Here is a 22,621-nt window from a genome sequence, read left to right on the forward strand (position 1 = left end):
AAAGCAAAGAAATAATGGAAAATGTAAAAGAAACTGGGACAATATATTTATTCATCCTTGAGGGCTTCATTGATGCCCAAAATAACTATTCCACGCGGACGAAATCACGGGCACAGCTAGTTTACGATAAAATGTGGTTATGAAGTGGTGTGAATGTAATAAATTAATTATTATTTCAAATAAAATTTAAAATAAACACCGAATGCTAATTATCTATGAAGCTAACGAAGCACAAACATCCTATTACAAGGAACATTGTTTATTAAATATGTAAGTAAATTCACTTCACTAATAATAAATATGTAGGTCACTAACAATTTTCACTACTGTTGGTATTCATATTTAATTAATACAGTTTCAAGAATCTATGTCGAAATAGAAATTTTATCAAAACATTCAAAGTTCACAGTTGCAGTATGGGGTATACAGAGCATATAGTCATAAGTTATGAAGGTCAAAAGGTTTGATTCAATTTAAATAGTGTTGCCTTTCCGTGTATAATCACCCGTAATTCTTCTTTTCAACGTGCTCTTCTTGGATAGTAAAAGAACTTCATGCCGTGTACCCAAACTTCTTTTGCTATATATTTTTTTCTCATTCTTTTTTGCAGTTCAATTTTTTTCCAGTTGTAAGTTTCAAATAGAAACTGATGCTCGATACAAAAAAATCTAGGATTTATGGTCAAAGGTATACCCTGGGCTCCACTCCAGAGAGGTGAGAATGCAACCGGAACTGAAGCCTGGAGGAAGAGTTAATAGGTTCATTGGACACGGTTTCGCCCCGCGTTTTGGGTCTAGCTAGATTTGTATCTTTGCTTTTGCATGTCCAGCTGTAGTGATATGAGGGCATTGACCTTCCGCAAAGCAATCTTTGGTTCATTCACGTCCACCTGTCTTCTGGGCGATTAGTTTTTTGTACAGTCGAGGTCACAAGTCTATAAAACCAAATTCATTCATAATTATAACGTTATCTCATTGATGTACACTAATTATGATATTAACTTGTAATTATAGCTAAAAATAAAAAGCAGTCAAGTGCGTGTTTCGGCTACGTGAAAAGTAGCTATTTGTTATTTGTTATTGGTTGCCTATTAAAGTAAATTTTATTTTATTTTTAATTTTTAGGGTTCCTAACGTAAAAGTTAAAAACGGAACCCTATTACTAAGCCTCCACTGTCTGTCTGTAACCAGACTGTATTTCATAAACCGGCAACGGAACTTCCGTTACATATACATAAGTATACCTAATTTGTGAATTTTTTTACTTTCTGGCCATCGCGGTTAGTATTGAGTCCCGTTTTTACATTTTTGATATGAAACCCTAAAGCAAATTATATTTAATCAGGGCTCAAGTTTTTGTATCCAGGGCCGTTAAAATATTTAAAAAAAACGCTGGACAAATCCCAAGGGCTTTTAAATTTACGCCAATTTACCTTATTGTGTGTACAAATTCTGCGACACCCAGTAAACGTCTCTTGAGGGTAATTTTTATTGCGAATAAATTTGTATAATTTGTTTTGATTAGGACTGTTTCACGTTAGAAATATTTTTGTGCTTGTATTTTCTTTAGTGAGTTTTACTTAATCCTTAACAAATAAAAATATATTGGATATAGAGTGTGGAGGGAAAGGTCGGAGTGGGAAGACCTAAACGAACGTATCTTGATCAAATTAAGGACGTCCTGGTAAAGGGTCAGGTCAAAAGTACACGAAACCGTCGAGCTTGCGTGAAGAGAGTTATGAATGTGGATGAAGCGAAGGAAGTATGCAGAGATCGTGGCAAGTGGAAAGAGGTAGTCTCTGCCTACCCCTCCGGGAAAAAGGCGTAATTTTATGTATGTATGTATATTGGATATCGCTGAAGGCTCTGTAATAATTATTATATTATATCAGAATCCCAATTACATCCATTAAGTCTTTTGACTATTGTTTTTGTCTACCACGTGAGGGATAAGACGGTTATATGTGTATGTCTTCTACGTCATGAGAAAACAAAAAAATATATTTTTTTTCATTTCACGATACATTTTCCTTCATGACTGTACTGTGTTTGAATGCAGTTCCGACATGTTTGTTCACCTGTCTTCACCGCAACCTGTTTCGGGGCTTTTGGTTCGAATCCGGTGGTATATTATTGTAGTGTTTATACTTCATCATCTTCAGTTTTATGGGCGGTTAAATAAACATTCGGTGTGATTAAATAATTTGTATGTTTGTTCATACTTGGCAAGTAGAAAGATGTCTCCGCCTACATCTCCTGCGCAGAGGCGTGAATTTATGTATGAAGGTACGTAATAAAGAATCACAAAAACTTATAAATAGATAATGCCATGCCGTGTAGTTTCCTGCACTTTAATATAGGACATTAAAAGTGACTAAGGGAAACGCTACTGAACTTGGGATTCTTCTTAGGTTTAGGGTATAAATTACTATTAAAATCTCAATTCCATCATAATGCCATGCCGACTGTTGGCTCTGTCTACCCCGCAAGAGATATAGACGTTATTATATGGATGTATAGATAGATAATGCAATGCGGGCCTTAGAAGTAAACGTCGAGTCATCAGCCAGATAATTGCACATTACTTTTAAACATTCAAAAGCCATGAATGCTGAAGCACGTTGTTTGTACAATTCCCAAGCGAAAATTGCTTATCCTTTCACGACATAACATGTGTGTAAAATTCTAGACTAAGATCTCGATGCTAGTTACGTTGGCTCGGTAAATAAACTTTGACGTTAGAGTTACCGATCGATAGTCCAATGTCGGTGTTGTGATGATTTTATTTATTTATTTATTAATTTCATTTTATTTTTAACTTTATTATACAAAATTTTATTTTCGACGTCAACTATCGATAGTTTTAAAATTATGGATAGTTCAGCAACGATACTTGACGTTCTGATTTTTTTTGGTATTGGCATTTGTAACAAAGATTATGATTACCTATTAGTGGTTTAATAAATAGGTACTGAAAGTTTTTGTGTATTTGTTATTAGAATATTAGAATATTAGACAAAACCAATGGAACAATTATGTTTATTTTTGTGTGGTCTCATATTCAACACGGAAATAAGTATCTGTTGTTGGAAACTTGTACTCGAGGGAACACTTCTATCGTTTGCACATAGTGATCGTTTAAGAAATGATGTCTATTTAAAGCTTTATAAACATTTACATCTGGTAGTTATCATCTTATATGGAATGTCAATTATTTTTACAATGTTAAAAAGTATTCATATAAATATTGCAATGGGCTCCCGGTCTATATGGTGTAGAGTGGGATGTTACGTAGCGAATAAAACGTTTTATTTGAATTTTTGATGCAAATTGTTTTTGTAAAGAATTTGTTGGTGATCGATATATAACAGTGGCGGTTCGATCGATATATAACTTTTTTGGTGTCACTTTATTTCAGAAACTAGCTGTGCCCGCGACTTCGTCCGCGTAGAATAGTTATTTTGGGCATCATTGAAGACCTCAAGGATGAATAATTTCCCCCGTTTTTTTACATTTTCCATTATTTCTTCGCTCCTAATAGTTGCAGCGTGATGTTATATAGCCTAAAGCCTTCCTCGGTAAATGGTCTATTCAATACAAAATAAAAAATACAAAAACAAAATTTCAAGTCGAAACAGTAGTTCCTGAGATTAGCACGTTCAAACAAACAAACAAACTCTTTAGCTTTATAATATTAGTATAGATGTTACAAACACAGGGTGTCACAATAGGTACTTAGTCAGACAGGAATCGCTTCGTGTATAATCCTTACCCAATCCATGAACAGTTGCACCCGGGGTTCAATCCAGAGACACGTGGATGTTACTGCCCCAAGAGAAAGATACGGGGCCACAGTAATTTCAAAACAATCTGAAACTTGGTACCGCCAACTCAGTTCACGTGTAAATTATAGTATTAAGTACTATTAGTTATACTATAGTACTACTATTAAAGATTATGCGTACAAAGCTATTAAAAGAAGACATTTAATTAACATAAAAATATGGCATTGTAGCGGGAGCGATGTTTCGGGCTCGACGACCGCCAAAGGCTTCCGCCAGGCTAGATTTTATGCCTAGGAACCGCGGCTCAGACGATATGAGTTGGAGGTTGTATTCAAGCTCCAATCCAAATCCTAGAATGAAATTTTTTTGTTAGCGTGATTCAGACTCTTCGCTTCTATTTGCTGATGTAGTATTCTGTGCTGTGATTGGTTGATGGCGAGTGACGTTAGAGCTGTCGCCATAACATCATACAAACCAATATACAATGTGGTAAGGTATCTGTGCCGTTGAACATATATCATATCACCAACAGTCATGAAAAGACTGAATCTAAATGATAGAATTGAGATTTAAATAGTGACAGGTTGCTAGCCCATTGCCTAAAAGAGGAATCCCAAGTATACGCCTATACTTTTGTCGACATGGAGTGGTCCTATACTTTTTTCTATTGGTGCCGGGAACCACACGGCACTGTCTGAATCTATATTCATCTTAAAATGTTTTACCGAACCGATGTTGAAACTCATATTCTTATTTGAATATAATGCAACGCAATTTTGATGAAATAGTTTGATAAGATGCGGTGAAATTTGATTATGATTATGTATTGTTTTCGAATGAGATTAAGATTTTGTCTCGTATATTCTTTTCAAAAATATTTTTTCTTTGTGTTGCATATCAAAAATTACGTGTGCACTTACATATTTTTTTATAAATACACAAAATTTCGACATGCCAAATAGTCACGTCTATGTGCCTTGTGGAGTAGACAGGGCCAACACTCTTGAAAAGACTAAAAGGCTACGTTCAACTATATGGCTTTATGACGGAATTGAGATTCAAATAGTGACAGGTTGCTAGCCAGAGCTAGGCAAAGGCCTACAAGAGGAATCCTGAGTTTATAAGCCTATCCTTTAGTGGCCTTTTACTGCTGCGGATGCGGTCAAAGCTAATTCAATATAAAATGAAAATTTTGGAAATCATCCTATTAACACTAAAAAAAAAAATTTAAATTTTTACAACTCCCCAAGTTATAAATAATATTTTATTAACTCACAAACAAGAAAAAAGACAAGAAATAAAAATAAAAGAGGAATACAACTAATTCCATATCTCTAACATAAAAGCTACCTCTCAAAACCTTTCACAGGCAGACAATAGTCTTATACCTACAAGTAATATATTCCATAGACGGACGGAAATCCAGTTTTAAATTAGACTAAAGCGCGCTTAGCTTGAAGCTGTTATTACAGGATCAAGCTGATTTACAACCTAGACTTTCACAGATGCCCTGGGTCCTATTTAATAAGAATCGTGACCCACCGCGAGCTCAAACGATGCCTTTACTATGCTAGAACCACGTCAGTCTTAAGACCTTACGATATTGCATTAAGCATTTGAACGCCGCCTCGTAAAACTGACAAAAGACTACTACATCGCGACTATATTTTTTTAATATACACTTTTTTATAACTTAATTGGATAGACAGAGCCAATGATACAGAAAAAACTGAACGTCTCCGTTCAGCTAAATGGCGTAATGATAGAATTGATATCTTTGTCCTTGTCCAGATTTTCCAGTGCGCTATACAACTTTAAACAATTATATCTACGCAAAATTTCTTTATAATGGAATTGAGATTTAAATAATGACAGGTTTCTAGCCCATCGCTTAGAAGAAGGATCTTTATAATCCTATCTCATAGTTATTCGACCCATTATATTTCTCATTTTGACTTCTGTAAATTGCCATATACCGTATATCCCTGATTCTATGAATCCTCAATCAACCAATATGATTGTCCAAACCTCAACACAATTGACACAGTATTCCGATATTTTCCGTGTCATTGTGACCACAATGGCCGTTAGATCATAGAGAATATTAAACTAATTAAAATCTATTATGATTTGAAATTGAACCAATATTGGTATACAAAGTTTACGTGCCCACGCGTCACTGAATAAAGGGTTGGAAAATCGGGACAATTAATTGTGATTGTGAACCCACCCACGGGTTTTACTTCCACTGTTCAGTTTATCAATTAAGTTTGATAGAAAACTAATGCCGTGTGGTTACCGGTACTTTAGAATGGCGTCTCATATCATTTCTTCTTTGTGGATGTGGTTATTGCAAATTAGTGCTAGCTGCTACTCTTTCCAAACAGCTGCAGGTTGTAAAAGGATTGAAGGAATCAAGGGAAAGTCTTATAAACATGGGATGCTTCTTTTAGGCGATGTGCTAGCAACGTGTCAATAGCATCTCTCTGCGTCCGGTTGCACCTCCCACAAAAATGTTCTGGGGCCCGGGGTCCGCCTTCCGACATTTCTCTGCCGGCCTCTGTGGCGCAGCGGTAATACACTTGCCGGTGCACCGGAGGTCCCGGGTTCGAATCCTGGTCAGGGCATGATAAGAAACGAACTTTCTCTGATTGGCCTGGGTCTTGGATGTTAATTTATATAAGTATTTATTATAAAATATAGTATCGTTGAGTAAGTATCTCGTAACACAAGTTTCGAACTTACTTCGAGGCTAACTCAATCTGTGTAATTTGTCCCGTATATATTTATTTATTTTATTTCTCTTTCCACTTGGTCCGGTTTTCGGCGTCCCCGGATTTCGGTCCATTGGCTCGCATATCATCTTTTGCGACGTCCAGCCATGATCTTTCCGGTCTGCCCCTTCCACCTGGGCCGGCGGTAGCGGCTTGGCCCGACATCTGTTCCCCAAGTAGTCTGCAAGACATGGCCGTACCAGCGCAGGTGGCTCTCCTGCATTTTCCTGTAGCCTGTTCAGACATAATTTTCCATTATTTTGTTTCAAGGCATATATAATTTAATATAAATTTGGATTGGCTATACGGCGGATAGCACCTAAACTTCTTGGTAAAAGCAAGCCTTTATTTGATCAAGCTAGTCTGTCATGTTTATCCATAGAACTATAACTCTAACAATAAACAGAGGCGGCATAAGCGATATAATGAGATAAGCCGAGTTAGACACGCCGCCGGAACCCAACGCGACCGCGGTTCTGCCAGAGATGTTGCTGTTGTCGCGTGGTCCAAGGCATAAACTTACAAACGGGTTCACAAGGTTTAAGTAAAAATATATTAAGGAAAGATTACATGTAGAATAAGACCACTTATCTTTCATTCTCGTGGAAGGCGGCTTAAAGAATTGTCGGATTAATCTACCGAATGATTCCGTTCTGAACTAATAGCGGAGAAAAAACCTAGGTAATATGTGCGTGTCAACAGGTCAGCCAGCGTATGACTTATATACTTATGGAATTTATTTAGTCGATGATTTAGCACATCTCTAGATCTTACTTTAATAGTGAAATATAACTGAATGTGGTCTTAGAGTCTCGAGTCTCTTGGCTCTGACAATAATGAATACGGAACACGTTTTCGTTTTTAACTTTGACCACACGGCAAACGACAGAGAGCACCATAGTTGCCACAACGTGCACAATACTAACAGTAAATAAAGGCGAAAGGTCAATACCTATCAGGAATCTGATATTTATATCAGTGTGATTAGATTATACCTTACAATATGAACCTTATGACTTAAGAAATAAAAATTTCTTTAGAATAACGCGCGACTATGCTTTAGCAAAGCTAGGATTATCAGACTGAATTTTCCTATTTAATCTGTATTAGATTTCCCGTTGGACCTTCTCTCAGTCGAATAAATATTGAAATGGTTTTCTTCGGGAATCTTTATGGTTATTATTTAAATCCCAAAATGTAATTTCAACATAATAAAGTTTTAATCGACATAGCTAAACTCACAGAAGGATTAGTAACACACTATCAGGTCTTCATAACGCCTTTGGTGCTAACTCGTATTCTTCTTTGCTCAAGCTAAGTAAAATTTTAACAAAACTAGTATTCATGAATCAACTATAGTTGCATATTTACTTGTTGCTTTCCAATGTAAGTCCACCATGGTGGCGTGTGGTTCCCGGCACCAATACAAAAAGAATAGGACCACTCCATCTCTTTCCCATGGATGTCATAAAAGGCGACTAAGGGATAGGCTTACAAACTTGGGATTCTTTTTTAGGCGATGGGCTAGCAACCTGTCACTATTTGAATCTCCAATCGCCAAATAGCTGAACGTGGACATTCAGTCTTTTCAAGACTATTGGCTCTGTCTACCCCGCAAGGGATATCCATATGTATGTATGTTAGTCCACCAAATGATGACTGCATCAACAGTTCAACATGGGTTATAAAAACTTAATGGGTCAAATATAATTTCCTCTTTCCCTACTCTCACGCTCATCAAAACATATCCATCATCTTCAGATATTTCGATAAAGAATACATTTCTCAAACGGCAAGACATTCCATTTGTCGTAACATTGAATAGATGCAATTTATCGAGCACTTTCAAAATTAATTCAATTTAGGTTTGAAGACGCCTGCAAAAGTTCTATAAAGGCCAACCGTTGTTCGAGAAAAATGGTTTCAATCAGAATTTTAATGGAACCGGGCAAATATTATGTAAATTCTTGTAGCGTTCCGTTTTATTAAAGTCTTTGGTACCTATTTCTAATATTATTTTATTCATATTAAATCTCATGGTTTAGTCGAAGTAATATTTTGAAGATGAAAATTTGTTTGTTTAGGTTTTTTTCTAAAGAGGATCAGGAGGTGAATTTGGGCTTCATTTGGGCTTACTTTCCATACAATGCACAGCCCAAACCGCTGGGTCTAGAATCTTAAAATGTGGTGCACTCAGAGAGGATTTCACGAAATTCAAACAGGAACTATAAGTAGCGGATTTATTTGTTTTCTGCGGGCGTAGCCACGGGCGCTCGCTTGTCCCAATTAATATTATAAATGTTAAGTTTTATTTGTTTGTTTGCAACCAATTCACGGGTTATCTACTGAATTAATATTCTTGACGTCCTTCTTTAGCGTATATATATAATTAAGAATCTGGAGACAGATAAATGGTACGTTTCATCGCGATAAAAACTATAGTTTTCGTAAGATTTGCGTAAAATAAAAAAAATAGGTGGTGCTAATTTCGCCGGGTTTTACAGATTTGCAGATTCTGCTTCGGTTTTTAATTATAAATTAATCCGGGCGGAGTTGTGGGCAAAAGCTAGTCACAAATATTTGGCCTGTAATATTATTGTTTCAATTGAAGTGTAAAGCAATAATTCTAACTTCTATTTCCATTCATTTTAGATGAAACCTCTATTCTAGTTAACCTAAATAGTTCAGTAGTTAATCAATTTCACAATAGCTGTCATGGGAACGGGTTTCAATTGCGATCGGTTTTTACGATTGTGGGAAAACGTTTTGATGTTTTAATTATATAGTGTGATTTATGCTTTGACAGAAGGAGGGTGTGAGTATTCTAATCTAGCAGTTCGCATTACAACCTTTTTAGAAAATTCGTTTCTACGCTAAAAACAAGTGTAAGTGAAATGATTTTCTTAGTTGTGAATTTCATTCTCCTTCAAGAAGAAGAAAAGTTCGAAATCAATTTAAATACATCATTTGACTGATAAGGTTACGTTGTGATATTTTTGTTGGTTTAAAGTAATTTTTTAGCGTCTCGCCTTTTAATTGCAACGCATTGATTTCAATACATATCATAGTACCGTCCTATCTATACCTACCTTTATCATCTAAGCCTTTGGGAGTGGATATAAACAAATTTTATTTTGTTATAAATATAAATTTTATTAGCAAAATATTTATTTCAATTTAAAAAGTTCGTAAAACCAGTAAAATACCATTCAATTTGCAGCAAAAATAAAATCGTCCAAACCATCCCTATTCAAGGAACATAGAAAGACTCTTATTGCCAACTTGTTCCACTATTCCTAACTCGTTTCTTTCATGCCACTTTGTTTTATCTGTTTTCCGCGGTTAGAGATGGCCCAAGTTACGAGCGTGCACTACCGCGTGAACATAAGTACTCACTTATGTCGAATTTTTGACCAAATTCTTAATCTGCAAAGCAGTTATGATGCACGAATAAAAAAAGCACAATGCTTCGAAAGGCAAATCTATACTAATATTATAAAGCTGAAGAGTTTTTTTTTTTTGAACGCGCTAGTCTCAAGAACTACAAAATAACTATTCCACGCGAACGAAGTCGCGGGCACAGCTAGTGTTTTGATAAAATCATGGTCAAGCACTAATTATAATTTCTGAGTTAGTTACAGAACGTCTATAGAGAATCATGACCCACTTTTTATACAAACCAAAACCGTACGTTAGTTTGATTGCTAACCGATGTTCATACGGTTTTCAAGCAACAAATGTATAAAATAATAAACAACTTGGCCTATGGTGTCGGCTGACGTTTCTTTAATTTATTTTTAATAAGATATTACCATTCTTGATTATCATTTGTGGTATCTAGCTAATTTACATACATATAGTCACGTCTATATCCCATTACGGGGTAGACAGAGCCAATAGTCTTGAAAAGATTGATAAGCCACTTACAACTAATTTAGTTTACATAAATTACGTTTCCGCTATATTCTGTGACTCAGACCAGTAAGTCAAACTGTTTCAATCGAGCGCAAAATCGGTTCTTCGCAAGGCTTTGTTAGTAGTAGCGTGCATTGTTTAGAAAATTCTATCGTTACATAGCAACATACGTATACACAACACATACAATCTAGTAGTATCGGACTTGACTCTAATCGGAAATACTCAGTTCTACCGACTTTATCGTCTGTTACAGTTCAGAAAATTTACATAGCTATTACAAGTACTTACTTGTTAATACTCTTAAAACTAAGCGTTAAACTTTCCGCAATTTTGAGGAAGTGTTACCAAGTTTAGAAGTCCAGTATTATTTCATGTAGTCCTAACCCAGCTCTAAGTCCACTTGGTACTTTTGACATTTTTTTTGATGTGATGAGCTTAATTAAGAACATTGAGTTTAGAAACTTCTAAGTTTGACAAGTTTCAAATTTCATTATTAAACTCTTGCGTTGTTGATTGACTAACTGACTGAAGAACAACGTTTGGCCAAAACTATTGGGCTGTGAAGCTGGAATTTCGCGTGTTTATTCTTTGGGATGTCCTTAATTAAGGGTCAGGTCAAGAGTACCCGAAACCGCCGAGCTTGCATGAAGAGAGTTATGAAGTAGAAGCATATGAAGTATGCAGAGATCGTGGCAAGTGGAAAGATGTAGTCTCTGCCTACCACTCCGGGAAAAAGGCGTGATTTTATGTATGTATGTGTTATTCTTTGGTCACCGAGGGCGGTTGTTTGAGTCTCAGACCTATTACCGGAGTTAATTGGAGATTTTATGACGTTACCATATGCTTAACGGAAATTAATTTAGGAAATATTTAACCATGTCTTCATGATGTACATATTTTAAATACATGCATACATCTACATCGCTTGCGGGGTATACAGAGCCAACAGTCTTGAAGAGTCTGATACGCCCCGTTTAGCTGTTTGGCATTATGATGGATTGAGAATCAGTAACAGGTTGCCAGCCCACCGCGTACAAGAAGAATCCCAATTTGATAAGCCAATCCCTTAGTCGCCTTTTACGACATCCATGGGAAACGAGTTGGAGTGGTTCTATACTTTTTTTCTTTTGGTGCCGGGAACCACACAGCACAATTTCAATACATAAACAACACATTAAAAATATATTTTTTGTCTTTGTTTCAGTTGGTTTTCAAGCTGGGTTGGCCGCCATGGACTCTGAGAGGTAAGTAAATTACTAATAAATAAAATAAATATATACGGTACAAATTACTGATTGAGTTAGCCTCGAAGTAAGTTCGAGACTTGTGTTGCGAGATACTAACCCAACGATACTATATTATATAATAAATACTTATATAGATAAACATCCAAGACTCAGACCAATCAGAAAAAGTTCTTTTCTCATCATGCCCTGACCGGGATTTGAACCCGGGACCTCCAATGTCTCAGACAAGCGTACTACCGCTGCGCCACAGAGGCCGTCAAACTGTTAACACGATCATTCAAAATCAGAATAAATGGGTATCTCTTGGATAGGCATGTAAAATCTTTGACTTCATCGTCACTTACCATCAGGAGAGATGGAAGACAAATGCCTAATCCAACATATGTACATACATATAATCACGTCTTTATCCCTTGCGGGTTAGACAGAGCCAACAGTCTTAAAATGACTGATAGCCCATGTTCAGCTGTTTGGCTTAATGATAGAATTGAGATTCAATTCAAGTGACAGGTTGCTAGCCTATCGCCTGAAAGAAGAATCCCAAGTTTATTAGCCTATCCCTTAGTCGCCTAATCCAATACTAAATGAAAAAAGAGCAAATTGAGACTGCTATTACAACATTACAATTTTCCGAGGTACCGTTTTACATATGTACCTAATATCGTGTCATTGGAACAACATAATAAGGTTTTATAGACATCTTAAACAAAGTCGCGGGCAATAACTAATATTTAAATAAATTTCAAAATGTGAGCGTGCCGTGTGGTTTCCGGCATTCTAGAAAATAACCATTCCATATCTTACTCATGGATGCCGTAAAAGGCGACTAAGGGATTAGCTTATAAACTTGGAATTCCTCTTGTAGGGGCTTGCGATAGGCTAACAATGTGTCACTATTTGAATCTCAATTCCATCATTACCAAAGCCATACAGCTGAACGTGGCCTTTCAGTCTTTTCAAGACTGCTGCCTCTGTCTACCCCGCAAGAGATGTAAGCGTGACTGTATATAAGTAAATCTCATAAATCATAAGATTTCTGCTCCGTACGTCGTGAATATTCCGTATAGATAGAGGAAATTAGATTTGGACTGGAGGCAATCAGCGTCGCCAAACATTTAGTTTGCGCAAATCGTGCAAGTGTAACCTTTGCTTTACTGTTCTGATTTAATTTATTTATTTATGTACACAAAATTATATACAGGAGCATTTATTACAATAATTCTAGTACAAAGGTGCCACTTATTTCAAAAGAAATCTCTTCCAGTAGACCCATGAGAGGAAAGATGAATTTTAGAGCGGTATGGCGTATATTTTTTTATATGAATCCCAATTTTTATTATATGTTTATAATAAAAATTGAGATTCATTAACGCCGCAACTCCTTTTGCGTTTGTTAGTGGCGTTAAAATTGTGTGTACGAAACTTCGTGTATAAGTTATATCACAAATTAAATTTTCAAGGAAGTAAATATCAAATGATTTTGTTACCTCTTTCTTCTTAAATTCAGTCAATTTCTCATTCGAAGATTGTGTTTTCCATATTAAGTAAAACTAACAGTGAATCAAAAATTTCAATGTAATTAATCACATACTAGCGACACGCTTCGGCTTCGCACGGGTAGCATTGATAGGTAGAGAAACCTTCCTCAAAAAATCCTCTTTCCAACATTTCAAACAGGAACAAAATCCGTCCACTATTTTCCGATATTAGCGCATACATACAGACAGAGATAATAGGGGAAAAAATTATGATACAAAAATGTCAAATCAAAACTCTTTTAGATGGTTTAGAAATTTATTTAACTGAGGCTGAATTAGATAATTTATTTAAATAAAATGTGACTATTACAATTTCTGAACTGTACTAATAATAAATATACATAATTTAATAATATAAACTAATATTTATTATTTAATAACAAAAAAAAACTTTTCAAAATTTACAAACTAAAAACATTATTATTTAAATTTTGGCCCCTAGGAAGGGTTGAATTGGTTGATTTTTATGAACACCTTTAGACAAAATACACTATGATGAAAATCTAATACATTTATTTCACTTAAAATAAACATATGCTACATTTAAACGCCAAATAGCCTCACATCAGTATTCATCAAATATTTGTATAGGCGCTTCTTGCCGTTTTTCCGAGGGTCCACATTTGTACCCGGCCGGGTCGACCTAAGGGAATCCACATTATAAATAAATTTACCTATTCCAAGGTTGATTTGATAAGAATTGATGTTAGGCTGCAACGTGTTAGTTAAACTATTTGGTATTGTGGCGTGTCGTTTAATAAAACAGTGCTTCTACAGTATTTTCTGATTTTTTTTTTAATTTGTTTTTAATAATCTGTTGTCACTGGCACTTAAGAATAGGACCGCTATTTGTTATCGCTTCTTCTGCACTGACGCCTTGGAAGCGGCAGTAAAATTAGTTTTAAGTAATTTATTTGACGTCAACCAATGTTGTGAAACCAAAAGATTTGACTATTATAAAGCGATATGTATCCTATAATAATGAAAAAAAAAAATTCCCCATGGATGTTGTAAAAGGCGACATTCATGCACACACTATGTTTTTTCATCGCTACCTTAGTCGCCTTTTACCACATTCAAGGCAAAAAGATGGAGTGGTAAACTTATTCAGAAAAATTTAAAATACCAAACACAAAAAGAACTCATGTGAATTGATAAACAACAAAGATTTTGCGAGTACATTGGCTACAATATAAAGCCTTCACAAATGAGATATTTCACGTAATGTAGGTCAATCGAAATGTTACGGTATATTTATGCGCTTCGCAATCTAAAAGCTTCCTGGTTGAAAGCACATAAATAAAGTAAAACCAGACGAACAATCTACAGATGATATTCGTTTTGAATACATAATACTCGTATGCACAGAATACAGAGATTCCTGTACGTACATTCTGTGACATTGTAGTGCTTAGATGTTACGCAATGCCTTAAACAATTCGCGGACTATAAAAATCAACATCAAATCACGCAACGAGGTATACAGAGCCAGTAGTTGTAAGGACACGGTTAACTAAATGAGAATTGCGAGATTGTTGGATGAGAATTGCGAGATTGTTGGGTCTGTCTACCCTGTAAGGGATGAAGACGTGATTCTGTGACGTCATATGTATGTTTCAGTTTCCCGAATTTGAAGGTTTCCTCACGGTGTTTTCCTTCACCGTGAGAGCAGAAGTCAGCAGACTCTTTCTTCCTCCTGGCTTTAGTCCCGGTTGCATCCTCACCACTCTGGTGAGGACCCCGGGGTATGCCTTTTGACCATGGATCCTGGGTTGGGTGAGTCAGGTTTTTTACACGAAGCTACTCCCGTCTGACCTCCACAACCTTTGCAGGAGAACCTAAATCGTATTCGATGATTATGCAGATTTTCTCACTATGTTTTCCCTCACCGTAAGAGCATCAGTTAGTATTCAAACTAATGTTCGTAACTTCAAAAGTAGTGCCTTTCTATTCGACCACCAACGCTCATGCAATTAACTCAGCCAGCCATCAAACGATTGTATGGAAAAGAGTACTTATCTATAAACTCAACATTGACGATGCTAAAACAGACAGACGCATATCAAAGTTACCCAGCATGGAATATGACGCCGTTAAAGAGGCAGTGAGTTTGGATAGGTTAATATGCAGCTGACTGTATCTACACTGAAAAAATAATACGTTTAATTATATTGGTTAGATGACGTAAATTTGGCTAGCTAAATTCAAAATTCATTTATCGAAACACCAATAAGAACTTTCACAACAAGATATTTCCTCTAGCTATCATCTTTCCTTTCTTTAGTGTTAAAGCCGATCGCTTGACGTTATAATCACCCATTTGAACGGGCCCTAAATTAATTTGCTTCAGATAAGCCATTGTCAGTAACCTCACGGCGTCGTATATGCTATTAATCACTGGTTATGCATAGAGTTATAAAGGCATGGAGACGGCATTATCCGGAAGATTTCGAGTTTTCGATAGAAGAATTAGGACAACTGCTGCAGGCAGGCAACGTGTAGTTGAATCTCAACTAATAAATGCGAAAGTAAGTTTAATTTTTTGTTTGTTTGTTACCTCTTCATGTAATGTATAATTAAGAGTCTGAAGATGGGCATTGGGTACCTTTCATACCGGTAAAAACTGTAGTTCCGGTGGGATTTGCAAAAAAACTTGTAATCTTTTGTAAGTGGCGCCAAATTCGTCGCTTTTCAGGTGGTGCCAATTTCGGTGCTTTTTTTTTAGATGGTATAAACCTTAGGAATTCGTTCATCATTCGATCATCAAGTTGCCTGAATGTGCAGGACATTCAGGCAACTTGATGATCGATCCAATACGGGTTTGGTTAGGCAAAGGTTGCGTAGGTCAGATGGGAGTCGCTTCGTGTAAAACTCCCAATCTAGGATCAATGGTCAAAGGCATACCTCAGGCTCCTCTCCAGAGTGGTGAGGATGCAACCGGGACTAAATCCAGGAGGAAGAAGTGTATGTCGAATCGAGTACACTTTGAAGTGTGTTTGACTTTCCTTCTGACGGTGTGATAGTTCTTTGTAAGGTATGTCCACTTATATTTTTACATGCCAAGGTAGGCATTAAAACTCATTAAATTACGCTGAAAAGATAAAATATTTGTTTTTTATTACAGAATTATGGACTCCCAAATGTTTTAATATCCATCATTATGTAAGGGAACGTATTTTTAGGCGATGGGCTAGCAACCTGTCACTATTTGAATCTCAATTGTATCATTAAGCCAAATAGCTGAACGTGGCCATTCAGTCTTTTCAAGACTATTGTGGGGATATAGACGTGACCATATGCATGTATGTATGTACGTATTTTTAAACAACTAGTATTTTTGTCTTACGCTTTATGTTTTGAACTTTAATGTCCATTCCTTTCATTTAACTCAGGGAACTATAATCCTTTGTGTAACTTGGGCCATTCATCAGCATATTTTAAACTCTAAACTATCATTAAATTGGGGTCAAGGTAGAATTATTTCTGAAATTGTTTATAAATTGTAACAAAACTTATGCGGTTTGCGGTCTTGTGGTATAAACCGCCAAAACAAAAGTTGTAACAAAGGATAACCCTTTGTTAGAAGTTTGGACTTCTAATAGCATTTACTTGTTAACTTAAGACCCCTATTACACTATTCGTTATTCAGCAAGCTATATTGAGACTCCGAGAGTCTAACTAGACTGCTCGCTATTACAATAGTCTGTCCGTGTGGCACCATAAAAAAAAGAATAGGACCACTCCGTCTCATTCCCATGGATGTCGTAACAGGCGACTAAGGGTGTGTGACTATGCTTATAAACTTTTAGGCGATGGGCTAGCAACCTGTCACAATTTGAATCTTAATTCTATCATTAAGCCAATTGGCCTATCAGTCTTTTCAAGACTGATGGCTCTGTCTACCCCACAAGGGATATAGACGTGATTATTTGAATGAATGAATGAATCTTATTGTTTTGTATTTAAAGTGCAGTAACATATATATCACGACATCGCCTTATCCTTATCGAGGAAAGCGATGTCACCGTGCAGTGATGATGTATGACTAACGTGACCATTTTTTTTTGCGTCAGAGCGGGACGCTTACGGAATTTTGTATATACGTAAATAAAAAAATATATTATATACTTAATATATAAGTCAATTATAAATAATTATCTATACATATAATTAAACAGTAAAAATATTTTGTCTGTACATTTAGTATTTCTGACTGACTGTGAGATTTGAGTGCAATGTTGATATAAAATAAGAATAAAAATTTGGTTTGTTTGCAAAAGCGGGACATTTTTGCTCTCGCTGGGGACAGCGGGACAGACAGCCTGAAAGCGGGACAATCCCACCGAAAACGGGACGCATGGTCACTTTATGTATGACGCATCTCACACAATACCCGATACAAATACGTTACAGTCTAATATGGCCACTGGTATGCGTGTATAGTTGTGTCGGTATAGAGGTTCAGATTTATTATTAGCGAACATAGACTTTTAATTAAAAAAAGAAATTGTGAATATGTCAAAAACGACATAACCGATTTTTTTGCCTCGCGAACTTACAGATTCAACATACCATTTTCAAATTCATCAAATTTGATTTTGATGAATTTGAACCAACGGTTCCAGAGTTATGGTGTAACAAACGCACACATAAGTACATACAATAAATGTATTTTCGCTGCAAGTTATTTGGAATTAAATAAGCTTAAATGTGCCTCTTCCTTTTTCATAATATTATTTTATTTCCAGTCTTTTTTTAAATTAATCTAAGTCCAATTCTAGTAACAAAACTACTGACCACAGAAATAATGTCAAAGAGATCATTAATCAATGTTGCGAAGTTTCCCGCTTATAGAAGTGACTTGTCCAGCCTCAAATATTATTTTTCTAGCGTGTTTCTTTAGTAAGATGATATAAATCTCTTTTTGCTAGTCGTGGCCCGTATAGAGTAAAAAATATTATGAAAGTAAAAGTTTTATCTTAGTGAGTCTGGCATGAAGCCATATAGCCTACAGTTTATTTTAAGGACACATTTGACGTGGCTTTTAAGTCTTTATAAACTGTAGGCTCTGTCTACCCCTGAAATTTACTTGTAAGGAATAAAGACGTAATTGTATACAATTACTATATGAGTTGACTGACTGTCAGATAAATTAAATCAGGTATGATATGTTCTTCAGGAAGAGTAGGGAAGACCAAAATAATCAAAATAAAAAATTTCCACGAGAAAAAAGATATTATTGCGGTTAAGTAGTATTATTGTTATTTCAAGGAAGATAAAATAACATATTTCCTTTTATATTCATGTCTTGTTGACAAATTGAATATCTCAGCTTGTATTTCAAATAAATATGTACGAGTAGTTTCTAAATCTATTTTTGCGTAAGAATTACGTTTTTATTCATGGACTTATACCAAATGTATTTACTTCTCCCCGTCCCGAAAATACCTGAAAATAATGTTATTTTTCAACATATATAATTTTGCAATAAAGTTTTACATACCATAGCGCTCCAATATTCATCTCTCCTCTACTGGAAGAGGTTATTTCTATTGAAATAAGTAACACCTTTGTACTACTGTATTAAAAGCTCCTGTATATAATTTTGTGTACAAATTAAATAAATAATTATTTGGTAAAAAATAAAATACAAAGTTAATTATTATATTTTGCTGAGATACCTTTAGCCAAGATCCTGGAGTGGGTAAATCACTTTACATTAAGCGACTCCTGTCTGACCTTCGAGAAGGAGAAAGAGATTACCGATACTCCTCTTTCCCCGAGACCTCATCCAGGGCTGTGGAAGATGGGACCTTATTCCTGACCCTCACAGTCCAATTCCGGCCTGGAGTATCCCCGTGTGATGCAATGGGTTTTTTTACTTGCCAGCAATCAACGGTGAATCTTAATGTGACATTCGCGACAAACCCCCCCTTTTATTTGAGTCTGGATACTTTAACCATTATCGACTATCGCTCATTATAAATATAAATATATACGGGACAAATTACACTGATTGAGTTAGCCTCGAAGTAAGTTCGAGACTTGTGTTACGAGATACTAACTCAACGATACTATATTTTATAATAAATACTTATATAGATAAACATCCAAGACCCAGGCCAATCAGCAAAAGTTCTTTTCTCATCATGCCCTAGCCGGGATTAGAACCCGGGACATCTGGTGTCACAGACAAGCGTACTACCGCTGCGGCACAGAGGCCGTCAAAATTTATTACCTCGTAACCTTACATTTACATACATACATACATATGGCCACGTTTATATCCCTTGCGGGGTAGACATAGCCAACAGTCTTGAAAGACTAAATGGCCACGTTCAGCTATTTGGCTTAATGACAGAATTGAGATTCAACTAGTGACAGGTTGCTGGCCCATCGCCTAAAAAAGAATCCCAAGTTTGTAAGCCTATCCCTTAGTCGCCTTTTACGACATCCATGGGAAAGAGATGGAGTGGTCCTATTCTTTTTTCTACTGGTGCCGGGAACCACACGGCACTAATAATAGTTTCGTGAAATAAAAGTACAAAGTTAATTATTATATTTTGCTGAGATACCTTTGGCTAAGTTCCTGGAGTGGGTAAATCACTTTACATTAAGCGACTCCTGTCTGACCTCCGAGAAGGAGAAAATTCAGTAAATCAGCAAAGAATGTAAGTCACCAAGTAACACTTTACAAGCTGACAGATGGGCTTTTCATGTAAGTGTGGTGAGTACGTTGCCGACGCTACTTGCTACCTTCCCGGCATACATAATTCGCACGACATTTAAAATTAAATAAATTACAGATGTGACGCTCTAAACTGTTTCACTTGTCTAAATTAGTAACTTAATCGTGTAGGAAGATAGAATTTAGTGAAAATTTTTACGTGTTTTTCTAGGAATTTGGTTAGAAGTTCTATGGATAAATATTTTCCGAAATCGTTGTTCAAAATGTGTATGACATTTTCCATTGTAGGAAATCATCCAGCATCTGACAATTGAACATTTTTTTTTAATAAGTTGTCTCATATTTAAAATAAAATAAATTAATTTATTGCTTTAATCATAATGTGTCAGTTTCAAATTATTTGTTAGCCGCCTTACATCAAGCCGTGGACATAAAATTGAATAGGAATAAGGAACTATTAAAGATGAAGAATATACATACCTACATACATACATATAATTACGTCATATCCCCTATACAGGGGTAGACAGAGCCAGTAGTCTTTAAAAAATGATAGGCCACGGTCAGTTTTTGTTTGGCTTAATGATAGAATTGAGATTCAAATAGCGACAGGTTGCTAGCCCATCGCCTAAAAGAAGAATCTCAAGTTTACAAGCCTATCCCTCAGTCGCCTTTTACGACATTCATGAGAAATAGATAAAGTGATCCTATTCTTTTTTCCATTAGTGCCGGGAACCACACAGGAAACGTATTGTCTTTGTTAATAATAATTATATTTGGTATTCGCCATTGAATCTTCAAGTTTAAAAATTCGTGGTCTTCTAAATGGCTAGAATGGGTGCGAAATATTTTGAGTACATATGTACCTATACGCGGTTAACTTGTCGTTACAGCACCATTTCTGTGCACTAGTTCATTTGCTATCGATGAAAGTGTACCGAATACAAGAACTACGTGTAGGCTATATGTAGATGTTATCATTATTAATGCATATGTAATACGGCGGCGTGTGCAGTAACTTACTTCTTTTGAACTACACGATGAATCTACTTCTTCCAACAGAATAAGCTGAGGTCGGTACACTTAAATACATACATACATAAAATCACGCCTCTTCCCCGGAGGGGTAGGCAGAGACTACCTCTTTCCACTTGCCACGATCTCTGCATATTTCCCTTGCTTCATCCACATTCATAACTCTTACATAAACATTACTTGTTTGAACATGCTAATCTCAGGAACTACTGGCTTATATTAAAAAATTCTTTTTGTGTTGACCATTTATCGAGAAAGGCTTTAGGCTATATAACATCACGCTGCAACTATACGGAGCAAAGAAATAATGGAAAATGTGAAAAAAAGGGGAAGATTATACATCCTTGAGGGCTTCAATAATGCTCAAAATAACTATTCCACGCGGACGAAGTCGCGGGCACAGCTAGTGAAAAATAATATATTTTTAAAAATAAGTTTTATAATTTAACTGGAAGTAATTTAACCTATTTAATTGAAATGCCGCATTGTACTTATCACATTAACATGCATAAAATCACGTCTATATCGCTTGCGGGGTGGACAGAGCCAACAGTCTTAGAAAGGATAGGAATATTTCGTCAAAAAATAAAAATAAAATATGTACACCCTGTACAAATTATGACCACACCATGTCAATAATGCACAAGCATTTAAGAGGCCATTATGTCAAGCTCGGGCCACACATGTTTATCATTAATGTAATCCTCCGTACTGTAATAGCCTTTCCTACAAAGCTCATCTTAACCCTTAACTACCTAGCATATATTTTTGTCACACGACCACCTACCATAAGTCTGAGGGACCCCAGAACAAAAAATTTTTTTTTTTGTTAAATATTAAGTAAATATATAAACTTGAATAATAATTATGTTTGGTGCATTATTATTCTCTTCATTAAAAAAATAAGAACATGAAAATCAACAATATATTTTTTTTTTAACTTCAATAATTGGCATTATCTCTTATTTACGGTTAACTTTCTAACTGTTCTAGAAAATTACATCCACAAAAAATATTTTAAGTAATAGGCAATTATTCTTAAATTTTTTTTCATAATTCAATTAACAAGGAATTAAAAAAAAAAACTCTCAATAAAATAATTAATTTAACAAAATTGCAGACGCCTAAGAGCTTTTCGCGACAATTAGAACAAATTTTATTTGAGCATTCAAGGCAAATGGACGTTTTGCATTCGAAACACATGTATTGTGTTTTGCGTTTCTTTTTGCATTCACAAGTAGAACAATTCTAACGACCTGATAATCTCTCTTCAGCAGTGCTGATGCATGGAACAGCTGCTGGAGGGGTCACGCTGATCTGGAGTATGCATTGTATGCTAACACGTATATCTCGTTGCAATTTCACGTGCCATATGCGGTCTTATTAGCTGTTCAGCAAGTTTCTTCAAAAACTTGAACCTGCTTTCAATCTTTTGTCCTAGTGTCTGCACAGACAGGTCCCAAACATAGCAATTTGAGGCAAGAAATGTCAAGTAATCTGTACAATATTGCCAATGGCCACCTGCGAAAGCGACGACAAATTCGAGCACCTTTGGTCTAGTAGATACACTCCCATTTTGGTTTGGTTATAAAATAATATGATCTCCGGTTTCTTCGTCACTTCGTTGACACCTGGAG

At 35.8% G+C, this 22,621-nt stretch overlaps 1 protein-coding gene across 1 annotated transcript in view; it reads left to right on the forward strand.

Annotated features, from left to right (window-relative positions):
- Positions 1–22,621, forward strand: part of LOC106129350 (uncharacterized) — a 90,211-nt gene that overhangs the window by 55,075 nt on the left and 12,515 nt on the right. The window contains exon 2 of the mRNA XM_013327883.2: positions 11,681–11,720. Coding sequence (XP_013183337.1) covers positions 11,707–11,720 — 14 coding nt within the window. The 5' untranslated portion in view covers positions 11,681–11,706. The remainder of the gene's footprint in view (positions 1–11,680; positions 11,721–22,621) is intronic.

This window comes from Amyelois transitella, chromosome 4 (genome assembly GCF_032362555.1).
Source record: "Amyelois transitella isolate CPQ chromosome 4, ilAmyTran1.1, whole genome shotgun sequence".
Taxonomy (NCBI): domain Eukaryota; kingdom Metazoa; phylum Arthropoda; class Insecta; order Lepidoptera; family Pyralidae; genus Amyelois; species Amyelois transitella.